General features: G+C 38.3%; 2 protein-coding genes across 10 annotated transcripts in view; one reads left to right on the plus strand and one right to left on the minus strand.

Annotated features, from left to right (window-relative positions):
- Positions 1-4,169: 4,169 nt before the first annotated feature.
- LOC127358477 (homocysteine-responsive endoplasmic reticulum-resident ubiquitin-like domain member 2 protein) lies at positions 4,170-11,979 on the plus strand. The gene is made up of 9 exons (XM_051391612.1): positions 4,170-4,253; positions 4,744-5,078; positions 6,289-6,366; positions 8,081-8,194; positions 8,373-8,503; positions 9,318-9,434; positions 9,545-9,832; positions 10,203-10,317; positions 10,840-11,979. Exons 2-9 carry the CDS (start codon positions 4,932-4,934, stop codon positions 11,005-11,007), a joined length of 1,158 nt encoding a protein of 385 aa, XP_051247572.1. The 5' UTR covers positions 4,170-4,253; positions 4,744-4,931; the 3' UTR covers positions 11,008-11,979.
- A 1,257-nt stretch (positions 11,980-13,236) lies between these two features.
- The window catches only part of LOC127358465 (sodium bicarbonate cotransporter 3), a 44,252-nt gene continuing 34,877 nt past the window's right edge, over positions 13,237-22,611 (minus strand). For 6 of the 9 annotated variants that reach the window (XM_051391586.1, XM_051391585.1, XM_051391583.1 and 3 more), the window contains 11 exons: positions 22,303-22,408; positions 21,860-22,021; positions 21,147-21,260; positions 20,812-20,973; positions 19,702-19,953; positions 19,418-19,486; positions 19,036-19,209; positions 18,568-18,705; positions 17,600-17,700; positions 16,394-16,510; positions 13,237-15,738 (listed from right to left, as the gene is read on the minus strand). In XM_051391586.1, the coding sequence (XP_051247546.1) occupies positions 15,657-15,738; positions 16,394-16,510; positions 17,600-17,700; positions 18,568-18,705; positions 19,036-19,209; positions 19,418-19,486; positions 19,702-19,953; positions 20,812-20,973; positions 21,147-21,260; positions 21,860-22,021; positions 22,303-22,408 (1,477 nt within the window). In that variant the 3' untranslated portion in view covers positions 13,237-15,656. Of the gene's footprint in view, positions 15,739-16,393; positions 16,511-16,549; positions 17,174-17,599; positions 17,701-18,567; positions 18,706-19,035; positions 19,210-19,417; positions 19,487-19,701; positions 19,954-20,811; positions 20,974-21,146; positions 21,261-21,859; positions 22,022-22,302; positions 22,409-22,611 lie in introns of those variants that run through there. The other 3 variants (XM_051391590.1, XM_051391589.1, XM_051391587.1) reach the window with 2 other exon arrangements.

Consider the following 22,611-nt stretch of genomic DNA (forward strand, 5'->3'; position numbering starts at 1 on the left):
AACCTCTTGCTTAGAAGTGACTTTCCCTTGATATATCCCCTGTTACATTCTTCTGAATTTCATTTTTTTTATTGCATTTTCTTCCTTGCAGAAGGAAGCCCCTTTAAAAAAAGAGTGGCATGACATATGGGGTAACCTCCATAAATTGGCATCCTTCTGTGTCAGCATAGGCCACAGGAAGCTCTCTGAGGGTTCTGAGAGCAGGCTGACATTTTACAGGAAGATAAAAATTGAAAAGAAAATCACCTTGCTTGGCATGTTAACAATGATGATTATCATCATCTAAAATCAAAAGGATACTGGACGTTTTAATAACACTTATATGTTTGTAGGCAGATATAACAACATTATAAGCGTTTGTTAATACATTTGTCATCAGTTATAGCTCCTTGTACTGCTGAATAAACAATTAATAAATTATTGAATGACACAGCTGTAATCATATTGATATATTATTAAGCATTTGCATATGAATTGTTAATACACATGTACAAATCATTCACAGGTTTAAAACTGTTGATGAATGTGTTCTGATATCATGAAGACATGCATGTTGAGTTTCAAGTTTAATAAAGTCAGTGTGTACTGTATATATTTTTTTCAGATGACATGGGTGAATAGGTATTTAACAATAATAAATACTTCAATAATAATTAATGAATACAGAAATGTGATAAGTACTTCATCAATAAATACTGTAAATGTAATGGCAGAAATATAAATGATTGCAGGGTGTTTGCTATGGTGTTGCTAGGTTAGTAACAGATGGTTGCTTTGGCATCTTTAAGTGGTTACGAGGCAGTTTCTAATAATACATATAATTGAAATATAAGAAATACTTATTCAAATTACATATTTACGTAAAAAATATAGATTACAACTGTGTTTTATATTGTCAGAACTTCATTGACAGTTAAGGATGCTTTATTGTTGTTGACAAACACACAAAAATAAACTGCTATTGATACTGTTCAGAGTAAATAGACAAAATAAATAAGGTCTATTTATATAAGGTGCAACCATTATCAGGGGAACACTTCACCTAATGGAAAGTTAAATAAATTAAATAAGGAACATTCGCAGAAAATCACTGAACTGCAATGTTCTTTCACATCCCTTCCTAATGCAAGCTCACAAACAAATCTTTACTCATGTAGCTTGCATGAAACCCAACTAAGTTCAGTTCAGGTTTTATTAAAATCCAATGAGGGCAGGGTGGTAGCTACTTGAGCCCACTGAACAAGCCAAGTAAAAACAGAATGACAACAGCAGCAAAAAAAACCCACAAAAGAAGCTTCAAAAACAACCCCCCAAAAAAACTCCTAACAGAGCACCACTGTATCAAGTGATGCAACTAATTAGACATTTGAAAATGTAATTTTCTATGGGGATGGAAAATTACACCAGAATTTAGGTAAATGCTGACCCCATTTAAACCCCTTCCACTTTTAAAATCTCACAAACAGTGGCGGCAGCTCGAAAGTGTCCCATATTACAATATCATCCACTGCTAAATTGAGGCAGGGTGTGAAAAACTATCCTTTGTAAAGCAGGGTAATAGACAGATAAACACACAGGGAGATGAAAATGAAAGAAACTGGTCATCTCCAATGCAAAACTATTAAAGGAGACATGCAAACTGCTGCTCTACTGTACATCACCTTGTCAACATGTTGCTTCCTCTGAGCAATTTGTCAAAGGTGTTAACGCAATGAAACAAACATGATGGACGTCAGAAGCAAAGTGCTTCACCCTCCTGATGAGAGGTGTTTTTACTGCAGGAACTCCTTATATGGTTGTGTAACTCATGAAGAATGAGAAAGCAACTATCCAGTAGGGTATGATTCATAGTGTTGATTTGCAGAATAGATTTTTAAAAGCGAGCTTTAAGAGAAAGCACATGTAAAAGACATTTGAAAAATGTACTTTATTATAAGGAAGAGCCTCAGTCTAGCTAAGGAAATTCACATTGTGGATTTACTGGTGCAGTTTGCCATGGTTTGTGATTGATGTCCAAAGAATTACACTCTCTTGTCCACTAAAGTGGCAGCATGGCAACGACATTAAAACAGGATGAATAATCTCTCTTCTCAGGAAATGGTGGCCTGGAACTTTTGTTCTACACAAAGTCCTGCAAGGTCTCCTGAGTTTTATAAATCAAACAGAAGTGGGCTAACCCATTTTTAGAGCAGATTGAACCCATTCATTCTGAGTTTTTCACTGAGGGTCATAATAGGCCAACAGTTATATTAGGCTGTTATCTTTTATGCAGAACTTTGTTTTTTCTAGCTTTAATAGTATAGGTGTAATGTAATATATCAAACTTGTTTTCAGGTAATGACTGTGTGTTTTTATGCTTACAATTTTGTATGTGTCCATACAAGACAGCTTCTGCGCTTGTGTACCTGATAATTAAATCAGAATTCACAGTTTTGTGCATATCATTATATATGTAATATTATATTATGTTATAACACTCATATGTACAATACATTTTATTGAAACATGAAGACTGATGCATTCAGTTCAGTCACATTCACATTAGTCACATTCAGTTGTTAATTCTTCTTCATCACTTCATTACAACAGTAAATTATATATCTGTGTTTGCATTACATGGTCAGTTCATGACATGTTCACTACATGCCAGCAATGACCCCAGATAATAGACATTTCTGTAAATTAGCCATCCTGGATAAACTGCAGTCCCTGTGTAATTACAGCATCTTCTTTGTTTTGAATGTGTGAAAAGTTATTGTTTCTGTAATTCACAAGCTACCTGCTTGTTGAAAGGTATAATGCTTGCTGCTTTCAATTGTGGGGTGGATTTATTTATTTATAATAAATAAACAGATTCTTAGAGTGATGAGTAGTAGTCATCATCTGGACAAAAAACAACAAAAAACAACAAAAAATCCAACTGAAAAGTACAGTCCAAGGACACAAAGCCTCAGAGGAAGCTATAATGAAGCAGGGGTGTTAAGCTTTGCCACCACAAGATGGCAGTCAAAATTGTATTCACTATAACTTCAGTACCTTAGCTCACATTGCACATCCCAGTAAAAATCAGTCAATTAAGGCCATAATCATAAGAATAGATTCAGAAAACTGGCTATAGAAAATAGTCTCAGCTGGCAGTTCATTTGCTACAGATACAGAAACTGAAATGAATACAGTCTAATACAACAGCCCAGCAATAAATCTCACCTTCATGAAGGTTGTAATGTTGAGTGTTTGTTATAGAGAAGTGTTGATTCAACTTCATGGTTGTTTTGAATGCTTTAGTTTGTGGTTCTGTTAGATTGTATAGCCTTTTATTTTGTCCACCCAATTTATATAAATAGATATTTCTATTTATTCATTTAATTACTTATTTCTAATATTTAGACCATAGACTGTATGTAGTGTTGGCTAGTAACTATTCACATGTAATTGAGATTACATAATCAGATTACAAGAATAAGAAACTATGTGTAATTAGATTATAGTCATATTGTCAAGGATGACTTTTTTGATTATGTCTTTAAAATATGACAATTTTAAAAGTTATGAAACCTTCTTTAAAATAACCAGTGCTTTATTAACCCTTTGGGGTCTATAGATCTTGATTGGGGAATGGGGTATTTACATATGTTATTCCATTGTGTAATGCGTTTGAGATCAGAACTGCCACGCACAGCCTCTGATCTGTCAACAGACTCAGCAAAAGCAACATTTTTAGTATAAACTATATAGTACAACCACGCTAACAACAATATTTTCACAGAATAATAATATGATATAATCACAGTAGACAGCCTCTGTTATTTTATTTGACCAGCTGTAAATGTTTAATAAATTATTTTTATTTGCATTGGAAATGTTTGGAAATGATTAAAGGGACAATTTATGCAGCTGCGTCCATTTCTTTAGTATAAGGTGCAATAATGTTCAATGTTTGATTTAGAAATAATCCAAAATTCTTAGATTAGATCATTTTTTTAATAATCCAATAAATTAAATTACAAATAACAATGATTTGTTTGTATAAATGTGTCTTAAATTATTGACTACTGGATTTTATTACCATGTCTCTGCTGTGACCACTGACAGGCTGTAACTGACACCTCTACCAGCAGGTGGCGGTAATGAACCACAAACATTGAATGTCGACAACAGCGTGAAATCCACCGAAGAAGACCGCCACCCAAGCTTCAGTCAGGAGATTGGAGTTACAAGTAGGCTGTGTAATGCGGTCAGTGGGAGTGAACTAGGTGGGTAAACAACATATATCCCCATTATGTTTGAGACGAATATCTGTGTGAAACTGTAACGTTTTGATTTGGCTCGCTGAGTATGCTAGCGAACAACTTTTGACTGACATTAGTAGCTATCAGAAAACCTACTGAGGCTAACGTTAGCTTAGCCAGTTGTTAAATACTCCCGACCAGGGCTAGCGTTAGTTGTTTGCAAGTGTTGTTTTATCACAACAACTCCCCTTACGTCTCTGTCCATCCGTACGAAGTCGTTACAACGCTATAACAATGTAACAGTAGTTGTCATTACACGTTAGTCCTGTTAAATTAGTGTCAGAGCCATGAATACCCCATACATGTGTCGGTTTCTGTCAAATATTATTGCACCGTTATATGCAGTGCTAGTTTAATGCTGACGTGACTGTAGCACAAATCCCTCGCCCGTTATATATCCAACTAATATGTTAATGGGGCCATGCTAACCTCGTGTTTTTATTTCTCTCCTCAGGTTCTGTGAAATATTACAGGAAACACATTGCAGCTGCAGATTAGCGACATCAAGCTTGGCATAGCGTTAAAGTTTTGCTCCGATGGTGCCTGAAACCTACTAGAAAACGAGTAGGAGGACTGTAGCCAGTATCCTGACAGGACAGTCCAGATCTTTTGTTTTCCACTGGAGACAAATGGTTTTGAGTCATGGATCAAGGTGTTGTGAACAGTCCTGTTACCCTTGTCATCAGGGCACCGAACCAGAAGTACAATGACCAGACCATCAACTGTTACCAGAACTGGACTGTGGAGAAGCTCAAAGCGCATTTGTCAGACGTGTACCCAAGCAAACCAGTGAGTATGTTGCTCCAGTCCACTTAAAGCTGCCATTGCCTAAAGCTGTGCTTCTCTGGCCCATCCTTCTTTCCTCTGCCATCCAAGCCAGCTGATCACCTCCGCTGAATCACAAGGAAGGGTTGCATCCTGTGTGTTGTGGGGTTTTTTTGCATGTAATTGGCAGTTTGGCCATAGTGTGACAGAAAGCATGTGGTGAGAGAGAGAGAGACTGATGGCATGAACGTGTAACATCATCAGTTATTTGGTATGCATATTCAGCTCACCAGAATGCCCCCGTGTGTGATGGTATCTATGAATGTTTGTAGAGCTTAAAGTCAAGAAGCAAGTTGTGTCAAAGAAGATGGACAAGACATTATTGACTGGTGCTGTCAAATGTCGGATTTACAGTTCCACTCAGAATAAGTGTGGAAGAAATGGATTTGGCTGGTATTTTAGACTTTAACTGTTGAGTCCAGGACTGAATACAGCCACAGTCAATGTTTTCTGGTTGAACTTTTGCTGTTTGAACATCTTGAATTATCATAAAAGTGGCTTTTAACCGTGATCTATCCTCTGAAGTGAAAGAAGTTGTGTTTTCAGAGTCAAAGCGGCTGAAAGAGCCTCAGTGTCTCGAGATTTGACGTCACATTGAAAGGAAGGTGTTTAGATTCCTCCTGTATTGTTCTTCTAATCTGCCCCCCTTTCCTCTCTGCTCTGGAGTTGTTCTGATGCAATCATTGTAAACACACACAGGGGCAAACTGCTCCCTTGTAAAGCTGCATTGTAACCTCTGTTAAGGCCTGCGCTTTTTGTTAGTGTAATTTAGCGGACATTAACTGTGGCATATTTAACAATGAGGCACCTTGAACCCAAAATAAAAGGATCTCACTTGCAAGTTGGCCCGGATTTTAAATAGGCAATTTAAATTCCTGAATGGTCGTACAGTGAATGTAGGCTTTAAGAGGACACACTCTGACCTTGTTGTACTGCCAGTTTAATCCACTGTTAAGACCCACTTATCCCGATTGAGGTTACTATGATCTCATCCTCATTACTCACTCACACAAAATCTCTGCCTTTTTGGTGTCATGATCTACATTTCTGAGTTTACCGTATTGCTGTTGTATTAACTAGAATGTTTAAGAAGGGCAAATTGTATTCTTTTCATTTTTGCTGATATAAAATTATCTCCAGTGACCCCAATATCATTATAATTTTGTATTTTTAGAGCTCCAAAGACCAGAGGCTTGTGTATTCTGGGAAGCTGCTTTTGGATCACTTTACCTTAAAAGATGTGCTGAGAAAGGTATGTTCTCTCTGTTGCAGATTTCATATTTATCAGAGTGGTTCTTGTGTAAAGGTTTTTTTTTTTTTTGTTAAAATCAGTGTTAAATAGCTCTACCTTACGACAGCTATCACTGATATAAGGGTGTTCTGTCAGTAACCAGGGTCTCCCAGTCCCTGCTTTCTGCAGTAAACAGAGAATTTCTGGTATCCTGTTCCCACTTTATCTAATCAGGATCCACAAAGAGGCGGTCTTCAAGGGGAGGCAGCAGAATATCAGTGACTACGTTTACATGCACAAAATATTCTGTTTTTGGTCCTTATTCTGAAAAAGACAATATTCTTACCAAGCTGTTTATATGGCAATTGAAAATGAATATTCCACAATATCCAACAATCCTGTTGTTCAGTTTCAATGCAGCTGCACATACTCAAATTGTACAAAATGTACATCCTACAGTGAAATTTCCCTCCATTTCCACTTTTTTTCAGACTGCAGTCTTTCTGCACAGCCTTCCTCTTTTATTCTTTTACCTTCTTGAAAAGGTCGGCATTGCAACATTTGCGCATATCCCAAAACCTTTTGATAACCAAGTCTTTCATAATGTTTACAGCACCTTTTAATAATTCTAAAGCTAACAAGGAGCACACAGAGTGCTTGATTCTCTGCTTTATCCAACTGCATACACAACACCAACTCCGTCATAGTTTGATATTTTAGACAATAGCATACTTTCATCTTTGAAGCAGTTTGGGGAAGGCCCTTTCCTGTTTGAACATGACAATGCCCCCATGCACAAAGAGAGGTCTATAGAGGAATGTTTTTTTCCAGTTTGGTCAGGAGTAACTGGACTGGCCTGCATAGAGCCCTGACCTTAACCCTGTCCAACACTTTTACAACTACAGCGTGGACTGTGAGCCAGGCCTTATCCCCCAACATCACTGGCAGACCTCACCAATGCTTTCTGAGTGAGAAAATCCCTGCAGTCAGGTTCCAAAACCATGTGGAAAGCCTTCCCAGAAGAGTGGACGCTGTTATAGCAACACACTAGTGGTCTATAGTTTTGGAATGATGTGTTCAGTTACCTTGGTGTAATGTTCAGATCTACATACTGTACTTTGATTCTTGCTTTAAAGTATTGTAATGAACCACATGTATTACGTTTTGAACACACACCTGATGGATTAAAACAGGCATAATTATGTCCATACAATGACAGGCTCTTATAGGTGGGCATTGTATTTAACTGTTAGATAGATAGATGCAAACCTATTATCCACTTGCGTTAAGTGTGAAGGGCGGCATCACAGCTTCAAATAAGAAAACATTATTGAATAAAGTATTGCTGCCATAATGATAAGATTTGATCTTTTATGTTTTGTTCTTTGAATTGATTAGACAATTTGCTGCTTGCTTTGCACCTCAGGGCCACAGCAATATTCACTATCAAAGAAATGTACTTTTAAATGGGATCTCAGGTTTTCAGGGTTGTATTTTATTGAGAAAATCCATTGGGCATGTTGTTATCTATTTATCAGTTTAGCAATTGCCAATATTACACAGATATTGTGACTATGACTTTCAGTTCTTAAAGCAAATGTCCAAGAAGTAGATGTTTTGCAGTGTTCTGTATTAGTCAAGTGACTCATAAAGTTCAGATGTTTATTTTTTCTTTTTCCTTTGAACATGCAATACTTGGACTCTGTTTGATAATGAGCTGTATTGCCTTCTACAGCAGGATGAGTACCATATGCTCCATCTGGTGTGCGCCTCACGAACTCCTCCTAGCTCCCCGAAGCCCCCCCGCAGCCACAGTAACAAGCCTCAGGAGAACTCGACTGGTCCCACGGTGGGTCAACCACGCACTCCTCACACCTTTCCATTCATTTCATCAGCAACATATTTCCTTTCATCATCCAGCTCACTGCTGTAATCTAGACCTCCCTGAGGATTTAAAAAAAATGCTTGCTTGTCTTTTGAGATGGACCATAAACCATTACTTATATTCAGAACTTTTCTGGTTATAGCCCCTTCAAAACTCTAATAGTCCTGCCACTGGTCAACATAGCCAGTCGTCTACAGGAGAGAGCAGTGATGGACTCAGACAGCGAACTGGACCCTTCCCTGACCACCATATGTATCAACAATTTATGCACAGGTAAGTTTTTAGACCGGTGAAAGACCTATAGATAATTTATCAAATATACTTGTGACTTATGCCAGATCAGCCTATGGAAAGGATTTTTCCCCCTTGCCAGCCATGCAGGGCGAAAGTGTTAAAATATCATGAAAATCCAGCAAAACGCTTATGTACAGCATGTGAGCAAAGGGGAATTAAATAAGAGTCCCAAATGAAAGTTTTGTGCACCATGGGAGATCATAAAATATACAGCTGGATTCTTTATTTAATAAATGAGAGAAAATTGATGAGGAAATGTATTATAGCATTCACTGTGTGGCGCGGGAAAGCTTTCCTTAGGCTCATTAATTAAAGCATCCAGATATAACATAACAGATAGGAGAAAAAAAGAAAAGAAATACACATTAAATAAGAAAATAAAATTAGGGTTGTATGTACACTATTCACAGTATTTTTTTATACAGATGTGATTTAAGTTACAATAGAATATTGCACAGGTTACAGAGTAGCATGTTGTAGAAATAAATAATTGCACTGGACAAAAAAATAAATAATATAGACCAGTGTGTGTGTGTGTGTGTGTGTGTGTATATATATATATCTATATATTTATATATATCTATATATATATATGTATATGTGTACATACATCTCAGCCTCTTTCGACAAGGACATGAAGGTCGGGACATATTTCGAGTGCGGTCCACGTTAAATTGCAGTTAGGCCTGTTTGACTGGAAAATTACCGTAGCTGTTTGTTGATGCAATAGTGATTAGTAACTAAACAAATCTAATGGAACTGTAGAATTGTAATGAAGTATCTCTATCTCCAGCTGGATTCCGCACTCCCCGCAGCCAACACCTCCCACAAACACGATGCCCGCTTATTACAACCCCATGACTCTAATGTGGTGGCAGCAGCTGTATGCCCGGCAATACTACATGCATTAGTAAGTCCCTACATGTTTCTATCTCTTCATTTCTGGTCAGTGTTTCTAGAGATTTGATCAAGCAGCCAACAGTGTTACCATCTTCTCTCTGTGACTTTCTCACCCTCCAGTCAGTTACTGGCTGCCTCCTCTCAACACCTCAGGCCAGACCAGCTCTCGACTCAGTCTAACCAGCCAGATCCTCTGAGCCAGCGACCTCAGGCGGATCGCCGTGGCAACCCGGAAGTCCAGATGAACGCCCAGGGAGGGGAGATCCTGAACGAGGACGAGCTGAACCGGGATTGGCTGGACTGGGTGTACACGTTTTCACGTGCCGCGATCTTACTCAGCGTAGTCTACTTCTATTCCTCCTTCAGCCGGTTTGTCATGGTGATGATGGCCATGCTAGTGCTTTACCTGTGAGTGGAGATACGCTGCTGTATACTGATTTGTCAGTTTGGGCTTTTCGTTAATGTTGTACATCCATCCATCCATAATGATAGAGAGATTCTTGTCTAACTGCAACACTGTAAAATATGAAATTAAATTTGGTTTGGCAGTTTATTTTTTCTTAACCTCTTTATTTAAAGTCATTAATGTATGTGTGTGAATTAAAATAGATTCAGAATGGATTTAGGGTTTTGTAAAGTTGGTAAGAAAAAATGCTTTGATTACTTTGGGTTTTGGGAACTTTAGAGTGAATTTGTCATAATTTCAACTTGATAATAATAATTTTTATTGGCAGGATGTAAAAGGTTTTTAATATCGCTTAATTGTTTCTGTCTGCAGGCATCAGGCCGGCTGGTTTCCCTTCAACCTGGAGAATGAGCTCCAACTTCCTGGAGACAGAGCCAATCAGGACGATATGGAGGGTGAACTACAAAACCACGACTTACAAGAAATGGTAGCTGCCTCTCATCCTTCTGTGCTTTTTACCAAGAACATTACTCAGGGCCGATGGGCTGATTTTATCTGTAGCAATCAAGTTTTTCACTGAAGTACCGGTTTCCAGATATTTACAGGATTTTTACAGAATAGTTGTAATACTAAGAAGAGATTAGTGAAACTAATTTCATAATTGTTTGAACCATTTGCCGGTTCCAGTTTCTCAACGTGAGGATTATATTATTGTAAATTGAATATCTTTGTCTGTCCGACAATCATTTAATGATTATTTAATCACTAATGAAAATAATTGGTATTTTCAGCTCCAGTGACAAGGCGAGATGTTAATGAATACATTATAACATTTAAGCTTACAGGGTAACTTTATTGGGGAACAAAATGGACTTTGACTCCTTTTAAAATACGTAAACTACGTAAAACTCAAGCTGCAGTTTACATAGTGGATATCTCCTTTCACAATCATTTGTCCCACACACAGTAGCGGTGTGTGTTCTTAATAATTTGACTTTATCCTGTATAGGAAGGGCCGATGGATGATGGCTCAGATGATGATGGGGAAAGTGGAGAGGAAGGAGCAGAAGATCCAAACAGCGCTCCCCACACGGGCTTCCTCTCCTCCACATGGTCGTTCATCATCACCTTCTTCATGTCACTCATCCCAGAGGGGCCGCCAAACGCTGCTAACTGAACCCCGAGGCGAACCACAGTCCTCCACAGCAGCACATTCTTTCTTTAAGAGGTGGACGAATATCCCACCTGCTTAGGGAAATATTTCTGTTGCAATGCAGTGTTATAGTTTCCTACTTGTCTACTACTACGTATCAAAGACTTTGAGCCAAAACACAAATGACTGATTTAAGCTGGAAGGAGAAAGATGGTCTGTTCATGTGGAGTTTTTTTTGTTTCTTTGTTTGCACAAAGACAAAACTAACACCAACTTTAGTTCAACTGCTATATACAAGGATTGCTAGTGATGCCTTGTAAACATAGTCGAAACAATAAGTGTCTGCCAATGCATTGTTTCTGTAATTTTACAAAATAGGGACAGCAGGCGCAGTTAAAAAGTTAAAAATAACACTAATTGTGTTTAACCACCTGAAGCTTATTTCTTTTCTTTGTAAGCAGCTGCAATATTTGTTAAAATAGTTTTGTTTGAATTTTACTGTTTGTTTTTTGTAATGGTGGTTGTATCCAAATAAGACACTTTAAAGGGGCCACTTAAGTCCAAAAGCCGAGATTCAGCGTATAATCCTGAATCATGTAGTGTGTGATAACTTACATGAGTGATTTTGGCCTGAGAGTTCAAAGAATGTGTCTGAACACATTGTGCACTGTGTTGAAGTGTGTCCCAGAGGGATGTTGGCTGACAGAAGTGTGAAACAATGTACCACTAATTCTCTCACAGCCCAGAAGAACTGAGCGAGGCAGATGAATTTATCTTGCACCATTAATGGAATATCAAACAGGACGGATGCTGTTGAAGATTTAAGTCACGTGGCATCGAGCGGACAAGAGACGCTTTAAAACTTCCTACTGTTAAATAAAGCACTGCCACAATTAAGAGTTAAAGTAGGAAAAAAACGTGTGAAAATGGCTGCTGCTGTTACTTGTTGTGTACCAATAATAATATTCATGTTTATTAAACCTTCATTCATGGTAATGTGGTCATGTGGTTTCAGATAAGTAACCCTGATACTATGTTTTTCTTCTTGAAAAAGCGTACACAACATGGATGTGTGGGGAAAAAAAGTCAAATATTGAATTTTGTTAAATTGATTACTTTATGGAATCAGTTAACCTCCAGCTCCAGCAACCTCTGGTCTGGAAGCCGGGGCTGAAGCCCACATGCTGCTCAGCAGTGATGAGCAATAAAGAGCATCAAACTGATTAAGTGGATATGATTACAGTCATACTAAACCATGCAAGTGAAATTTGTGTCATAATTAAATGTCCTTCTTGGAATTGTTACAAGGTATCTGGACCTGACTGCATACTGTTACCAATATAAGCTTAATTACATGTAGGAATAATTAAAGAAGTGACTCTCTGACCGATATTATTCCCCTTATTGTGTGAACCACCCCCAAAGAAAAGTCGAAACTAATTCTGTGCACTAATTTAAAGCATGTCAGGTAATGTTTAAAGGCTCTGCACATCACTTCCTGCAGTACTCAGCTGTGGTATGTAAGACAGATCTCTGCTGCCACCTTTTGTCTTAAATATAAAAAAACACCCCGAGGCCTGTTACGAATGGATGATTTCAGGGCTAGATAGCTAGATAGATACTTTATTTATCCCGAGGGAAATTCAAGAATATATTGTATATATATACTAATATATATATTTAAGAGTTTATACGATGGGTAGGGAATTTTACAGTTGAAAGATACATTTGTAAATCAAGTGTTGATAAGTGGCATTTGTATTGCATCTGTATTTTAATGACTTTTTACCTATTGGCCAACATCTGACACAGATCCACATCCCTTGCGCCTGTCTATTAGATTATTGTTACTCCTTCATTAAAGCTGAAGAAGGTAACTTCTATAAAAAATAACTTTTGACAGTAGTACAGTACGTTTACATCTTCATGTTTTGGCACGAGTATCTCAAATTTGTACTTAAGTCGAGTTCTTCAGTAAATGTACTTAGTGACATTCCACCGCTGGCTAATGAATTGGTCCTGCTTAAGTTTGACTGTACAGAATACATTCACAAGTACACTGTGAGTAACTATAAACATATAACATATAACTAAAGACTGGGGCTTTAAGATGGAAAAAGAAATCTCAATGTGATGGGAATCCACATTTCATTTGTGATGTGGAAGGTGGTTTAAGAACCAGGGCGAAAGAATTTTTTTTAAGTGTTACTTTATCACCACCTGAGAACATTACCACACCAAGACAGAAGAAAGTCACCATGTATTCACTTTATTGCTTTGCACCAATCTGCAATGACAGAGAAGTCATCAGTCAAACTAACAACAGGATGCTATATGCTTCACCGATGTTGTGTCTGTACATCAGAACAAATGCATTTTTACTTAGTGATGTTGGAGTGATGGAGGGTAAAATCTCAACCTCTTTGATGACAAAGTTTATCCAGCTCTAAAACACACATATATATTTATATTTATATTGGAACTGATGTCATGTGAAAATAGCGTATTTTTCATCAAAATAAACAATATTATTACGTAATTATAAGTACTTAGTTCGTAGATGTTCACTATATTGTGATGATTCCACTGATCAGACAACTCACATTTTTATATCAAATATATGTGTATGGAAAGAACTTGTTAAATATTTGTGGCTGAATTCAAACTTAAGATTTTGTTAGAAAATAGATGTCATATTTCATTTTTGATGTTGACAGTACAACAATTTGACATTCACTTATTTAAAAAAAACAGTACCTTAATATAGATTACAGAGATTTTTTGTTGTGAGCAAATACTAGAGCTGTGACAGTAGACCACACACAGGAACAGTATTCAGAGTAACATTTGCAAATGGAAGATAAACTGAGTAACATCGTTTTGAGTCAGCGGCTCAGACTACGACTTTCACACAGACGTGGAATAACACTACGACAGACATAAGCCCCCGCAAATGAGCCGTGTACTGGTTCACTCCTGTAAAGTAATGATGGGTCTGTCTTTGGCGTTTGTGTGCCACCGTGTGTGTGTGTTTGTGTGTACCTGTACATCTGTTCTGAACACTTACATTATCAGTACAAGACTTGCACATAAAGAGCTTCGACAAGGCACGTAAGCTTTTGTCCGTATAGTCACTGCAGCTACACACAGACGGAGCCGATGAAACAGACAGAAAATAATTTCACAAATTATTCTTTGCCTGAATATTAGCTAGGTTCATGAGTCCATACATTGCACAGTATGGGGATACTTATTGCTAAAACAGGACTGCACAAAATAAAAACAACTTCATATAATAGTTTTTACATTTACTGTAGAAATATTTTGCATAAAATGATTTGCAACGCTAAACATACCAAATTATTTTTACACCACACACACTATTACCGACAATAATACAGACTGTATAAAAACAGGTGCAACTAACTGGCGTCACAAATATTCTCTTTTTTATTTTGCACCTTACTATATTTTATGATTTACAGCATTTATTAAAATACTTGTGATACCAGTGATGAAAGGAATAGTGGACCGTTAATTATCACTGCTCTGTGACAAGAAAATATCAAGTGCCCACAGTCAGAAATCCTTCAAGATTCCTGAGTTGTTTAACTGACATTTGAACAACAGCTCTATAGATAGGATGGGAGGAGAAGTAACCTTTTTATTAATACTCTATAATCCATTTTAGGTAAGAAACTATACTGGCAAAGTGCTTTCTGTACAGTACAGACTTCATATGGCCTCTGAAGCAGGTTTTCTATATTGGTATGAATGAAAAGAAAACAGTTTACATAAATACATACATAATGACATTTCTATATCACATACAATATGAACAGTGAGGTTTACAGTGAAAACAACTGACCAACTTATGAGCAGCAATATCAATACTGAGTGTTCCCCTGCAGACAGCAGAGATGATTCTTGAGCAAATTGTACAAAGATTTATGTAGCAATAGTGTAGTAGTAATAGTAGTAGTAGTAGTAGAAGTAGAAGTAGTATTATCTGAATGTACCTCTGTTTTGGTTTGTGTCGTTTATTGTGCCAGACTTATGATCAACTGGCAGTGACAGTACCTGCATGGCTTTAGTCAGTTTTTGAAGCCGGCGTAGTTAGGTGGAAGGTCTTAATCGGACCTAAAATACATGGAAACAAACAGTGCATGACAGCTCAGTTCGTATGAGCTACAAAAAAGGACCCAAAATATACAGTACTGTGACCAGCTAAAACAATAACAGTAAAATTGAAATTAAAATGTACAGGGGGTTAAAAGGTAAAATTAATTCACACTGTCCAAGATCCCCACCAGTGAGGCCCGTTCCTTTGGCATCTGTGGTTTTATTGGTTGACAAATTGCTAGATTGAGAGAGTTCCTAAACAGTGAGCGTCGGTGGGCAGTAACAGCAGAAATCCTTCATTCGTCGGAGAATGTGCGCTCAACAGTGCATCACTGCAGCCATTCGTACATGTGCTGCACACTTCAAGACTCGAGTGGAGTAGGGCTCACAGCCCTGGGGGAGCTCGCCTGCTGCCCTGAAGAAGGGAACGCTGCAGGCAGGTTATGCTGCTCCAGTTCTATGCCCCCTTTGCCACTAAGATGGTGCTTGTTTAGTGGGGGAAAGTGTTGAGTGGGAGAAGGTATCAGGAGGCTAAGGGGGGCCTCCCTTTATCACAGGAAGGTCTCGGAAGTGGAACCCCCTCCTGGTGTTTCTGGGCTGACGTCGACTCTAACGCAGGCCACCTTCTCCTGGCTGTTGTACAGAGACGAAGAAGATGAGAGACAAGGTGAGAGCCTGTGTAATGGATGGTGGTGGTGAGGGTGGAGAGCAACTGCGCATGGGAGGTTCAGTAAGGCAGAGGAGTGCTAGTGCTCAACTTAGAACAAGATTTTACCACCTACAGTACACCTTGTTGATGACAGTGCTTATGTGTGCACTGTGTTAAAATATGCAGCTCATAATTATGACAATTCTAGATGAAATTTGTCAACTTATGTTAATTTCTTTTTCCCTATACAGACAAACTAGTGTCATAAATAACATTTTCTTGTCAACGTTCTCAAATTAACACCTTAAGGTGCTAAAGTAGACAAGAATGAATCCTTAACTTGGCTCATACATAATTAGACTGATTCCAAAGTTTTTTATTTTCTATGGACAACTACTCAGATAAATTAATTCATAATTTATTTTATATTTTCTTCACATTTGCTTTAAATATTAAACTAATTCCCTACATTAGCGGCAGCAATACACTTCAGTTTATTTAACTACAGTATGAAAATAGTCTTGAAACTAGTTTGAGACTAACATTAATCCATCTTTTATTGTCAACATTTAAGGTCGTATTGAAGTAATGCAGTTGGGAGCAGGGACTCTGGAAAACTCCAGGGGAGGGCATAGCTACCTTTCGCTACGCTTCACAGGTTGGGCACATGACTCTGCACTCGAGTTCACTGCTTTCCACGCTGCGGTTTTGTCCATTTCATCAGAGATATTTACAACCAAGGGGTCAGAATCAGAACTACATGCGAAAATGCAAACACACACACACACACACACACACACACACACACACACACACACACACACACACACACACACACACACCACACACACACACACACACACACACACACACACACAAACATTAACAGAAACACAAAGAGAAGACAGGCAAGTAGACATCAAATCAGCAGGACAGGTTCAGTGCAGGACAGTTGAAACAAGCAGACACAAACATGCATATAAATCAGAGATTAAAACAAATTAACAGCACAAAATGGCTGACCAGACAGTATGTTCCATGTTAACATGTAGTAAGAAATGTGGGCCTTTTGCTTTGGAGACAAAAGGCAGTCGTCATGAGTTGATTGTGTACACATTAGTTAGTTAGACATGGATAAGATTATTTCAACAAGACAAACATTTTTATCACAGACCATTTACCCTTAAAATAAAAAAAAGAGAACACAACAACACACAAAGCAGTGTGTTTTAAAGCCAGTGTTTTTGGTTCTTTATATAGTTTTGGACTGACAGTTTGGGCCATGCGCTAACTGTCTCAGTATCAGTGAGCAGGGTTAGAACGCAGCCATGTGGGTCAGATGTTTTACATCAGACACACAGCCCTGCTACCTCGTCTTCCATTGGGAGGCTGTGGGTCACTAGTCCTATTCTGTACGATCTGTTCAAGATGGACATAATAACACACAGCTGACTACCAGTGTCAGAATTCCACCATTCCAAGTTGTACATGACAACATGACGCATCAGAAAGTAAAATAAGAAAAGTTTATTATTTACTAGCTATGAACTATAACTACATTCTTTTATAGTTCTTTTCAAAGTTTCTGGTTGGTTTCCTGGATCACATCAGCCTGAAAGATTAGGGAGGAAGTCAAATCTTTTGGGAACTATTTATTTTGGGTGTAGTCCATAAAAGCATTTAAGTCATCATAAAAATATATTTTGAGTTAGATGATAAAAAAATATACATATTAACTAAAGATGAGATTTTTTATTGCGATACACTACTGTATCACTAATATGCATTTGTAATAAAAAGCTGCTCTTCATCTCGGAAGTGGACAACAAAGTGTGTGCCACTCACCTCCCTGAGAGTGTTTTCACTGGGATGTTGAGCAGGTTTGAGTCTTCAAAGCTGACCTTCAGTTCCATCTCCTCTTCGTGGTGCAGTATGGACTGTGCTTCCTGAATCAAAACAGTGTTGGAAACCTATATTACAAAACAGCTGTGACTGCAGTGAGGCATCACACTGGTGAAACACTGGTATGGGCCATTTTTATATGTTCTTATTTACATAATTTTTAATAGCTGACTCTTAAGGCTGGATCTTTATGGTTTATCATTTGTACATTTCTTTATGGTCACACATAGCTTAAAATTTTCCTGTGGTTTTGTTTTAAAAAAGAAATTTCAGTCAAAGGTACAGTGTCCCTTCTCCTTTACATAGAAATGCTCGAATGACCACTTTACCTGTATAGTATCCAGATTACAAAGATCTATTACAAGTCTGGCCATCTCCATATCTGTTTTTTTACGATCCAGTAGGAATGTGATTAACACCCACTGTTTATACACCCAGACCTTCCACGTGTACTGTAGCATTATCACACTGACCTGATATCTAAGTCACCAGGCTGAGAATGATATGATTTGTGAAGCTCTAGCATCTTTGTTTACTCTAACTCAGACAGAGAGAAATTTGGATTTTGATGCTTTTTGTAATATTACGGTGTTATATTATGTGTGTGCATGTGTGTGTGGATGTGTTGTTCAGTGTGGGACTGTAAGTACAAAAGGCACTACAGTATTTTTGAACATTTACTGATGTAGCAAACAGATGCATTCAAAACAAATCAGAGCAATTTTGTTATATTGTAAGTTTGAAGATTACATAAAAAACTGTTTGCTTGGTTATGTAACTTGTGATTTTCTCCAATTTGAAACTTTGGAAAGCGCTTCTTTCTTTTGAAGTATAGAAACACTTAACATGAGCAAGCTGTTGTAATTACAGTTTGATTTGCGTCTGTTATTTTACTTGTAAAAATGTTTTACCAGCTTCTGGCGTGCTTTCTTTTTCTTGTCATCCTCTTTCTTTTTCTTGCTTTCTGGCATCAGGTCATCCAGCCAGCTCAGCTCTCTCTTGGTGAAGAAAAAGTCTAGAAGCTTCCGGATGAAGACCAGTGCCAGAACCTAGAGAAACATTGACAAGGAATCTATTATTACAGATTTAACATAAAAAAGTATAGTAGAACAGGATTTAATGCACATTATACTTACTTTAATTTCTTATTCTTACACACTCATTTTACTTATGTCATTTCTGAGCTGTTTTGTTCTATGTTATATGTGAAAAATTCAATTAATACATTCTTTTTTTATTTAATCCTATTACAGCTCAAACGCATTCTACTGTGTTATGAGTCATCTTGAATGGATGAGGCTGCATCTTTGTCTTTAACATATCCTGCAAATATGAAGTGACAAAATATGCGACAGTCTTTTTTCATTTCGGGTCATTACCATCATGGGAAACACAACAGCTGCTGCAGAGGCCTTGATGACCCAGAGCAGCACCAAGCAGGTGAGCTGCACAAGGGTGAAGATGTGGACCTTCCACAGCGGCACATAACGCAGATAGATCAGATCAGGCTGGTGCTTGGCAGGCATGCCGAACAGCTTGATTCTGTCAAAGAACTACAGAGAAAATGAGAGGGAAGAGGCTTGGCGTGAGAGCGATAAGAAAATGCACATAAAAAAGGCTGGGAAGACACATTTAAAGATCAAAGGTTTGGAACTACAAGGGGCAAATTTATCTTTACTTCGCATAACAGCTCATGACTGCAGTTCTGTTCTGAATAAAAGAGCAGATTTATCTTCAAAGACCAGCAGAGTAGAGTCTTACTTGAATGCCTTTGAGGGAGGAGACACCCATGTAGAGAAAGACGCCATACAGGACTGGCATAGGAATAAACTGTGAAGAGCAGAATTAAAGTGACAGAGTATAACAACAGTATTTAAGAGTCAACTTAGTAAACCAGGTCAAATTAAGAATACCCAAAAAGGAAAACATGTGCAGAGTGAGTTATCTGTTAAATATGTTGGCTACTTAGATGAACTTCTCATTTAAGGTGATTTCAAATGTGAGACCAGTGAGGATGTCATTTATTATTCCAGCGTTTCCCTTACCTTGAGCGCTGATGTCATGAAAACAGAACAACCCATGAGGACAAAGATCATGAATCCAGTGACCCGCTGCTCCCGGATGCCCAGGAACTTGGGCTGCTCTCCCGGAGCGGAGCAGCCAGACTCCACCTTCAGGCTGTTAACGTGGGAGATGGAGAGTACGGTTGCAGCCACGAACCAGGGCAGGCCCATGATGGAGCACACACCCAGCATAATTGCCACTATCAGCAAGTCCAGGTGATAGCCACAGCCTTTCTGTAGCATACACAGGGAGACAAGAGACAGCAAGTAAGTTTGAGAGCAAGCTGAGCAGTAGCAAGAAATAAAGATTCAGGAGTGTAATCTTTAGATTATTTAGTTTGCTGATCCATACTTGGAATTTTCAAGGTGGACTGCATTTATTTTTTAAATACTAGCGCTGTAGAACCCTGAGGTTAAAAAATACATAAGAAACTAAAAGAGATTATGGTTGAAGCATTTCTGTGAGATGAACACAGCAGAAGAACAGACAAGAGAATAGGTTTGCCTCAACCATAATAAAGGATGACAGAAATGCAGAGAGAGTACTGGGGAGAGATGAATGAGTCTAGAGGGAGCAAAGAAGTGAGTGTTGGGACTGAAAGAGAGCCAAATGGAGGTGGAACAAATGAGCAACAATAAATACATAAATAATAACAGAGGTTGGTGACACAGAAACAGAGTTTAGTTTAAAACTTTTTGCCTGTTATGTTTTACTGAATAAAATCTTTGGGGCTGCAGGCAAACTCAACAGCAGGTTGAATTGTAAAAAGAACTACAATACAGTTTAAATCCTGTTAAAGTTATGTGACAGCATTTAGGATAAAACCAATTTCCAGAAAGCCCATTTAGATTCTGCAGAACCACTTTCTTAAAACTTACATTTGTTTAAACATCAGCAAAAATTCAAAAGATTACTTAAGAATATGTTTGGAATGATTTTGAATTTATGAATTTAGTGATCTTTGCCTGATTAGTCTTTGATGCTGGACAGCTACAGTTCACACTGCTGGGTAATAAAGAAGGGATAGACACCACAGGCAAGAATAGAAAAGGATCAAAGATACTATAAGACTGCAACATGCAGGTCTGAACCTTGAGCTTATGCTCCTTTCGGTTGATGATGACTGCAGTGATCTGCTGGTCCATAAAGATGAGGATGGTGCAGAGCAGGGCAGGAAGTGCCGCCACCAGCAGCGTCCACCAGGGATTTTCTCCTAACGGGTCCATCAGCCAGCCTCGGTTCTTTGAAGTTGGCTGCAGGGAAAAGGCAGGGATGGGCTACATTTAGTATATTAAATATTAAATATTAAATTATTAGAGTACTACATTTAGACGCTTCTTACAAAAGAATAACCTTACAGTGTCATGTCAACATATAATTTGAACATGTATGTATAAAGAAAGGACACGGTGTAATAGATGCCTACCTCAAAACGGTCAGGGACATTTAGTTTAGGAGAGGGGATCCCCATTAGATAGTCCACCAACACCATGATCATGATGGTTATAAACACAGCAAAGTCGCTGATAGTGGATCGCACCTACAAAGCATAAAACGTGCACACACGGAAGCAAAACAATTATATTCAGTTATTTAGGCAGCTGACTGTGCATGTCTGTTACACAGACACACATAGACAGACACACACATAGACAGACAGAGACACAGACACACAGACACAGACACAGACACAGACACACACCTTTGTCTTTACACTAAATAAAAGCTGCTCAAATGCAACCAGTCTTTTACTTCAGGTCACTGTTGCAGATCCACCACAGTAATAATTACATTTGTGTCAACAGTAAAAGCATAACAATTCAGGTAACACCAGCACCTGCCTACACAGAACACCAAGTGATAACAGACAGCTGGTACTGTGTGGGAGGATGCATGAAGATCTGCATACTAATGACTGAAGCAACGTAAACATTTACATAGTGTGAGAAGCTTTGAGCTAGATTGTGCACAAAGACAAAGAAAAAACACCCTGTTCATAAATGAATTTATTGACATTTCACTTTAATTTTAAGTAGTAATATAAAGTATTACTTTACTTTATGCTGGTTGAAGGTTTTGGGTAAGTGGTGTTAACAGTAGTAGAACAAGAGTGCACATCAAATCTAGCAAACATCTCACCTTGGTGGGAAAATATCTCTCCGTCTTGAACTGCTTAAGGAAGGCGGATAGGAAGAAGGTGGTGAAGAAGAGGATAATGGACCAGAAGAGAACATCTGGGATGTAGGGCCCATGGTGACCGCAGGCAGGACCCAGGAATTCCCCATGGAGACTCTTACACATCTAGAGAGAAAATAGTATTAGGCTATAATTGTAATACAAATTTTGACATGTTGTTCCAGAACTGACAGTAATATTGGTGAGCAGGTTTTTGGCAACACAGTCATGGTTATAGCTGTGGTAGAAATAGTTGCATCTGTATGAATTTAGTTAGTTTGTGTGAGTGCCAACAATGTATGCACAAAGCTGGCTAATGATTTGTGTTTGCTCAACACATCCTACACATGCAAGTGTGGGTGTGATTCCCACATATCACACTGGAGATTACTGTGTGCCGCTCTCACTGAAACATTGAGGCTGCTCCAAGGGATAGAGTCTGGGCTGTATCCTGTCTGGTTCCAGTCCTGCACAAGATTATCCGAGGCATTGAATGGCGGAGAGCATTGACACCTGGGGACAAGAGAATACATTCTAAGCAAAGTATGTATGCTTATCTTAGGCAGAAACGAGTTGGGTCCATTTTAAAGTTAATTAAAACCACGGGGTGCAGGAAATCTGTTGGCATCAGTTGTTTTTAAATATGTTATTTTGCAAAGGGGTAATTTTCATTTCAGTTCTGGGAAAGATGTTTACTGAACAGCTCAAGCAACTAC

The sequence above is a fragment of the Dicentrarchus labrax genome, unplaced genomic scaffold, assembly GCF_905237075.1.
Source record: "Dicentrarchus labrax unplaced genomic scaffold, dlabrax2021, whole genome shotgun sequence".
NCBI classification, from domain to species: domain Eukaryota; kingdom Metazoa; phylum Chordata; class Actinopteri; family Moronidae; genus Dicentrarchus; species Dicentrarchus labrax.

Excerpts from the sequence above, each read along its gene's own strand:
- LOC127358477 (XM_051391612.1), top strand. The coding sequence starts at position 4,932 with ATGGATCAAGGTGTTGTGAACAGTCCTGTTACCCTTGTCATCAGGGCA. Across the intron at positions 8,195-8,372 it reads AGAACTCGACTGGTCCCACG|CCCCTTCAAAACTCTAATAG; the intron begins GTGGGTCAACCA and ends TTCTGGTTATAG. Across the intron at positions 9,435-9,544 it reads CGGCAATACTACATGCATTA|TCAGTTACTGGCTGCCTCCT; the intron begins GTAAGTCCCTAC and ends CTCACCCTCCAG.